General features: G+C 43.2%; 1 protein-coding gene across 1 annotated transcript; it reads left to right on the forward strand.

Moving 5' to 3' along the window:
* Nucleotides 1-3,429: 3,429 nt before the first annotated feature.
* Nucleotides 3,430-7,031, forward strand: LOC136458050 (26S proteasome non-ATPase regulatory subunit 14 homolog). The gene is made up of 6 exons (XM_066458053.1): nt 3,430-3,651; nt 3,770-3,947; nt 5,353-5,434; nt 5,968-6,144; nt 6,219-6,386; nt 6,511-7,031. The coding sequence occupies exons 1-6, from the start codon at nt 3,525-3,527 to the stop codon at nt 6,700-6,702; spliced, it is 924 nt and encodes a 307-aa protein (XP_066314150.1). The 5' UTR covers nt 3,430-3,524; the 3' UTR covers nt 6,703-7,031.
* Nucleotides 7,032-7,786: the final 755 nt, after the last annotated feature.

The raw sequence follows: 7,786 nt of genomic DNA on the forward strand, positions 1-7,786 counted from the left end.
CATGGTAAATATGCTTAGGCAAGCAACATGGATTCAATTGAATTTTATTTCATATCTTTGTATAAGGGTTGTCATCAATTACCAAAAATGGGGAGATTGAATGCTTTAGTTTGGTTTTGGTGAATTGATGAAACCCTAAGTGCTAACCTAGTTTATTAAGTGATCATGAGATAGGTAGCACATTCTAAGTGGTGAAGCAAATGAAGATCATAACATGATGATGATGCCATGATGATGATTAAGTGCTTGGACTTGGAAAGAAGAAAGAGAAAACCAAAAAGCTCAAGGCAAAGGTATAAACCATAGTAGCTATTTTGTTTTAGTGATCAAGACACTTAGAGAGTGTGATCACATTTAGGTTTGATAGCCGTACTATTAAGAGGGGTGAAACTCGTATTGAAATGCTGGTTATCAAAGTGCCACTAGATGCTCTAACTCATTGCATATGCATTTAGGATCTAGTGGAGTGCTAACACCCTTGAAAATGTTTGTGAAAATATGCTAACACATGTGCACAAGGTGATATACTTAGTGGTTGGCACATTTGATCAAGGGTGGTGAAGTTTGGGAGCAAGGGTAAGAAACTCCACTAGCGGAGTGTCTATTCGTAGAGTGCGGATAGTTCGATGGTGCCACCGGCGCCCTAGACAGAAAAGACGGAGGTCACTGGAAGTGACCGGACGCTGGCCTCGGTTGGACCGGCGTGTCTGGTTAGGTGTAGCAGTAAAGACGCATGCGTCGGTCAAACAACCGAACGCTGGGCCGCTCTGCGACCGGACGCTAAAGGGCTACGTCTGATCGTGTTGTCGGTCAGCACAGTAAGAAGTCACAGTGTGATCGGACAGTTGGCAGGGTCTGGTCAAGCATGACCGAATGCGTTCGGTCGGCAAAAACACGTTTTGGACCCTTACTAGTAAACGACCGGAAGCTGAGGGTCCAGCGTCCGGCTAGCTCTATCGGAGCATCCGGTCAACATGTCGACCGTTGAGATCAAACATTCACTGTTGAACGTAGGAGACACATGGCCACCATCGGGCGACCTGGACGCTGAGGAGCAGCGTCCGGTTAGCCCATGTTATGCCCAGTGAAGGGGTATAACGGCTCTATTTCGTGGGGGCTTCTATTTAAGCCCCATGGCTGGCTGTAGCTCATGACCTTTGGCCATTTTCATTAACATAGCAACCTTGTGAGCTTAGCCAAAGCCCTCCCACTCATCTCCATCATTGATTCATCATCATAGTGAGATTGAGCGTGAATCCAAGTGCATTGCTTGAGTGATTGCATCTAGAGGCACTTGGTGTTCGTGTTTCGCTGTGGGATTTGCTTGTTACTCTTGGTGGCTGCCGCCACCTAGATGGCTTGGAGCAGCGAGGATCATTGAGCGGAGGGTGGTGATTGTCTCCGGCTCTAATCGTGGTGATTGTGAGGGGTTCTTGACCTTTCCCCAGCGAAGAGCCAAAAGGTACTCTAGTAAATTGCTCGTGGCTTATGTGATCCTCATCTTATGTTGGTTGTGCGGCACCCTATTGAGGGTTTGGTGTGTGATGCCAATTAGTGCGCGAATCTCCAAGTGAGTGAATCGCCACAACGAGGACTAGCTTGCCGGCAAGTAAGTGAACCTCGGTAAAAAATCATTGTGTTCATCCTTTGATTCCGAGGTGATTGGTCTTCATTGTTATTCATCCTTGTGATTGATTGGTTTCTTCATCTACACGGCGGTATAACCTTCTTGATCACTCTCTTTACTTTACCACAAACTAGTTGACAAACTCTTTAGTGTAGCTAGTTGTGAGAGCTTGCTTGTGTTGGTTGGTGTGGCTCTTTAGTTAGCCTTTGAGAGCACACTAACATAGGGTAGTATTATAGCTATTGTGTGAATAAACACTATCTAAATTAGAATTGTGGTAGGTGGCTTGTATTTTGAGTAGGCTAGCGCAACACTTGCTTTGCCTCATAATTGTCTAACCTTTTGTTAAGTGTTGTTGTAGAAAATTTTATTAGGCTATCCACCCTCCTCTAACCATTAGGACCTTTCAGGAGGAAGGGAAGGAGCGACGGAGGGAACGCCGATCGCCTGTCAGTGCCATTGGAGCCACGTCCGCGCGACCGGAGCAGGCACCGCCGCCGGGATAGGACGCACCACCGCTGGGATAGGACCACGCCGCCATCGGAGATGGGGCAGAGATGCCCGCGACCGACAGGGGAGGATCCGGAGGGAGTAGCGGCGCGCGGGAGGCGAAGGAAACCACGGGAGTCGTAGGATACACGCGAGGTTGCGACTCGTAAAGTTACACGGATGAAAGAGATTTTTTCCAACTCCTAAAATATTAGGAGATTGTATTATGAGTTGTTGGAGATGAATTTTTTGTGAATCTTTCTAAAAACTTAGGATTAGGAGGATGTTTAGGGAACTCTTGGAGATGCTTTGATGCCATGTTACGAGGCAAAAGGGATGCATGTAGGATGCCATTTTTTGCATGGACCACACCATGTTTGAATGCCGTGTTTTGAGAACCGCAGTATCGGTGCAAGAAACATTATGTAGAACAGCAATAGGTTAGAAAAAAGAGGTTTTCTAGAACAAAAAAATGCCATGGTTTTCAAATGTACAAAGATCGTTGCATCCAAATACTTCATAATTTTTTTTAAAACCAAAGCATTTCACAAAACCTCAGTAATTTCGAAAATGCTTTGCATCCAAACAAAGCCTTGTTAGAATGTTGGAGTATCAAGAAACTATAGGTTTAGAATCCATAGGCTTAGAAACCTGTGGTTTAGGGGGGAAACAGAGATCTAGAGTGTGGGGTTTTAAAACTCCAAAAGGCCATAGTTTATGAACACTTGGTTTTCAAAGCTATAAAGCCTTTTGCCTCCAAATACTTTATTGTACTCTAAAATCTAAGTATTTTATTACAAAACCATGATGTTTTTCTAAAACTTTAAACACTTTCAATTAAAATAGGGACAAAGCCTTTCCTCATGCATAATTGCCTCTACCACAAAGTTCCAGATTTCTCGGATATGAGGTGGGGGAGAGGCCAAGATACAGATTGGTAGCTTTCCTTTTCGTTTTCTATGGAAGTTTCTTTAATTTTTAGCTGGAAAGTTGGCGGCTTTTTGCTACTATACTAGGAGGGTGCTAGGAGGACAGAGCTTTGCAGTCAAGCGCGGTCCGGTGGTCGAAGAATAAATTTGCCGCCCAAAAGTGGATCGCGTGTCGCCGGCAGCCCACGCAAAAACCCAGCCAAGCCAATACTGGGCCGAACCGATGCCATCCTGTTCTTCCTTTTGCCTGGACAAAAGCCTGCTTCCAGCCCACGACTGTACTCCGAACCGGCCCAGCGGTGGCCGATCCGGTCCCGGCACAAGGCATGCGGTCGAAGAAAGAAATTTAATAAAACGGCGGCCGAGGCCGCAAGCCAATTCTCACTAGTCGTAGGGGAACTCGCAAGCAAATCGAACGAACCCAACCCAGTTACCCAGCCGAAGCGAGAGCTGAGCAACGCGAGGCGGCGTGACCGGCGATGGAGCGGCTGCAGCGGATCTTTGGCGCCTCCGGCATGGGGCAGCCGCCGACGGACTCGCCGCTGCTCGATTCCTCCGAGCAGGTCTACATCTCCTCCCTCGCGCTTCTCAAGATGCTCAAGCACGGTGCGTGGATCCACCCTCTCTTCCCCGCCCCTCCCCTCGAACCTAGGGTTAGGGTTAGTCTCCGTTTCCCCCCGGTCTCGGTCGCGCTCGGGGGACTGATGCGTGGTTTCCATCGCAGGGAGGGCGGGCGTGCCCATGGAGGTCATGGGCCTCATGCTCGGCGAGTTCGTCGACGACTACACCGTCAGGGTCGTCGACGTCTTCGCCATGCCGCAGAGCGGGACTGGGGTCAGCGTCGAGGCCGTTGACCACGTCTTCCAGACAAACATGCTTGACATGCTCAAGCAGACCGGCAGGTAGGGTTCGGCTGCTGATTCTCTCAGTGGATCTGTAATCCATGCATGATTTTTTTTTTCTTTCAATTTTTAGTTTTATTGGTTCACATTTAGTGCTTGATTTGCTCGTACTAGTAGTTAGTAAAATTGTGTAGGGTCATGCTCTTGAACTGCATCGAGGTCCAGATACGTGTCTGTTGGTTGCAATGTTGTTTCTTGTTTGGATTAAATTGAGGTTGTTTTGCTGGCTGTGCATAGTAATTTCGAAGTATCACCATAATCTGAGCTCCTCAGATTAAGATAAATGAAAATAGAATTTTTTTTTGGCATGGGCAATGGCATTACTAATAGTTACGAACTTGGTAAAAAAATACTTAGCACATTTGACTTGGTAAAAAATACTTAACACATTTGACTTCGCATGGTCTTCAATACGATTATATTCTTAAAAGTTCATGTTATACATATAGAATAGATGATGTCTGTATTTTGATGCTTTGATTACCCATGTAATTTTGTTCATTACAAGCTAATCTTACCTACAAATATTTTACTATGATGGTGCCCACAAGTTATATGGTTTGAATCCTGATGGACTTTCTGCATAAATGATTTGAGAGATAATGATAGTGTTGTAGAAGTCTGATCACAATCCTTCAAAATCTCACTCCAGAGCAAGTTAACAGTTTATAAAACACACAGTAATGTTAAAGATCAATACACTGAAAAATTGCAGTGGCCTGAATGGGTTAAGCATTAGCCACTATGGGCTAAGCATTATGTTAATGTTTCATAATGTTATGAAAAATGTCCCTGCTGTGGGTTTGTTTGAGACATAATATCTGTGGCCACATATTTAGTTGTTTTTCCTAATTGTAAGACTATGCATAAATGTATCTACCAATTAATCATTAAAATATTTTGTAAACATAATATCTTTTTTTGGAAATTAAAAGTTGTTTGCCATATTGCCATATTATATCTAGATGCATAGCAAAATGGATGTACCAAAAAAGTCAAAGCGACTTATAATTTGGAACAGAGGGAGTAGTTGCTATTCAATTGGAATATTTGAGAAGAGTTCGCACTGATTTTCTTGATACATCAATTATGCACTCATGTTTTTTAATTATGCAAACAGTCCGAGGTTGTTGTGGCTCATACATGGCATGTGGCACACGCCTTCCTGTGTATCATAAAAGTTTATGAACTATGTTTTTTGTTGGCCATAAATCTCTTTGCTTAATGCTGTCTTACTCAGGTATGCAAGTAGGTTTGCTTATGCAAGATAACCAGCTTAAAATGGCCCATTTGTGGGTTCACTGACAAACCCACTTGCATTCCTAGTATTAATCAATATTGTTTTTACCCGGTTATATTCTGTAGGAAAACAAGTATGTTGAGATTTTTTTTCCTTTTATTACAGGCCAGAAATGGTTGTAGGCTGGTATCACTCACATCCTGGCTTCGGTTGCTGGCTATCAGGCGTTGATATCAACACTCAGCAGGTCTATGCAAAACCACTTGTCTTCTAAGAGAGGTCTTTTGACTTGGTCTGTCAAAATAGGATAGCTGTTGTTGTCCCACTCTGTTATATGTTGTTTCATGAAATACTGATGTGCTTTTCTTAATAAAACATGGATATGATAATGTGCTATACTATTAATGATCAACTGGAGGCAGCTTTTTGTTTCCCCTATTGCCTATGTTTTCAATTTCACTACCTTTATTGTGTAGGTTCCATTTCTCCCTGAAAGTTATCGGCAACTTATCTTGTTGGTAGTTTATTTAGTTAACCTCGCCAGGGATACATGTTTTTTTATTTATATAAAAGAAAAATGAGAGACATTGGCTAATTATTGATCCCAACTCACTGGAGTTTTTCTTCTATCAACTACCTTTTGTACTTTTTGCATAATCTGTTTTGTATCTTATTCTATATATTCTATATGATCTGGGTATGGTAATGATAGGATAAGTTACATAGTGCCAAACACTGTGCACTCATAGGCCTAAATTTGTTTAATATATAAATGTGCAGAGTTTTGAAGCTTTGAACCCCAGGGCGGTTGCTGTTGTGATAGACCCCATCCAAAGTGTGAAGGGGAAGGTGGTTATTGATGCATTCCGCCTCATTAATCCTCAGACCATGATGCTTGGCCAGGAGCCACGTCAGACAACATCAAATGTTGGGCACCTAAATAAGCCATCTATTCAGGTAAATACTAAGTAATTGCATCATATGAACTTGTTTTTCCTATAAATAATTTGACCATATCTGTTCTTTATCAGGCTCTTATCCATGGGCTGAACAGACACTATTACTCAATTGCAATCAATTACCGGAAAAATGAGCTTGAGGAGAAAATGTTACTGAACTTGCACAAAAAGAAATGGACCGATGGGCTAATTTTGAAGAGGTTTGACACTCACTCGAAAACCAACGAGCAGACTGTCCAGGTGCCTATACTACCCAGCTTCCTTTAGCTGTATACTTAGATGATTTTTTTCTCCTTGTTGATGCTTTATACTTGAAGTATTTCTTTTGTTTTGTTATTGATATATTGTGTCTATTCTTGTCTAGGAAATGCTGAACCTAGCCATCAAGTACAACAAGGCAGTGCAAGAGGAGGACGAGCTGCCACCTGAGAAACTTGCGATAGCAAATGTGGGTCGGCAAGATGCAAAAAAGCATTTGGAAGAGCATGTGTCGAACTTGATGTCATCAAACATAGTTCAGACCCTAGGAACCATGCTCGACACGGTTGTCTTTTAGTCTGCTAATAATATTGTTGTTCCAAGCTGAAACATAGCCACCCTACTTAAGCTTATCAAAGCATGACACATGCAATGAGCTTGACGCCAGATACATTTTGGTCCTAAGGTTTGTTTATGAATGGATTTGTCTACAATTCATTGTTGTTAAACTCCTTGCCTTTTCTATCAAACCTGCAGTGTGTTCTAGTTACATTTAAGCCAGTGAGGGTCCAGATGTCAGTTGGGATGTCATTGCCTTGGGAGAATTGTGTAATGCGACTGACCTGTTGTGTGGGCCGTGGCAGATGGCTTATTGTGTTTGTTCTATATCTATATGAATTGACACCACATGGGATTTGGTGTATCACAAGAATTGAGTGATCTCATAAACAACTCAAATCTATTCGGAGCACGGCCTTGAGATGTTAACTGATGCCACGAACTGGAGTCACGAATTTTTTTTTGATGATAATGACCCTTAGGGCGTCCGTCCTTTCCGGATGGGACCAACCCGTGTCTCGCGCCACGGACCCTCGCGTCGTGTGCCCCCGCATCTTGTGCCATAGACCCTCGCCCGTGCCTTGTGCTTTATGCCATGGCCGTGATCCATCCTGCCTATCGATATGGGTGACCTCGAGCTCCGTGCTTAGTATCAAGCTCTGTGTCAATGAGCTGTCCATTGGCAGGCAGTAAGTAAATGGGCACATGTTGCAGGCATTGCAGCCTTATGTGTTTCAGATGTATGTTGCATATGTTTCATCTGTATGTTGCAAAAGTAGATCTGGTGTTGCATATATTGCAATGACTATACATGAATGTTGCAAGTGTATGTTTTAACTGTTTTAAACGTATGTTATAAGTGTTTTATCTGGATAGTGCATATGTTGCACTAGCTATACACGTATGTTGCAAGTGTATGTTTTAAATATTTCAGTTATTTCAAACGTATGTTGCATATGCTGTAGTGCCCATACATATATGTTAAGCGTATGTTGTAAATGTTTCATCTGTTTCGGACATATGTTGCAGCAAATGCTCTGTGTAGTAAGTGTTCCATGACCAGGCGTGGCAAGAGGGCGTAGGCGGAGGTGGTCACCTCGGGC

This window comes from Miscanthus floridulus, chromosome 6, assembly GCF_019320115.1.
Source record: "Miscanthus floridulus cultivar M001 chromosome 6, ASM1932011v1, whole genome shotgun sequence".
NCBI classification, from domain to species: Eukaryota; Viridiplantae; Streptophyta; class Magnoliopsida; order Poales; family Poaceae; genus Miscanthus; species Miscanthus floridulus.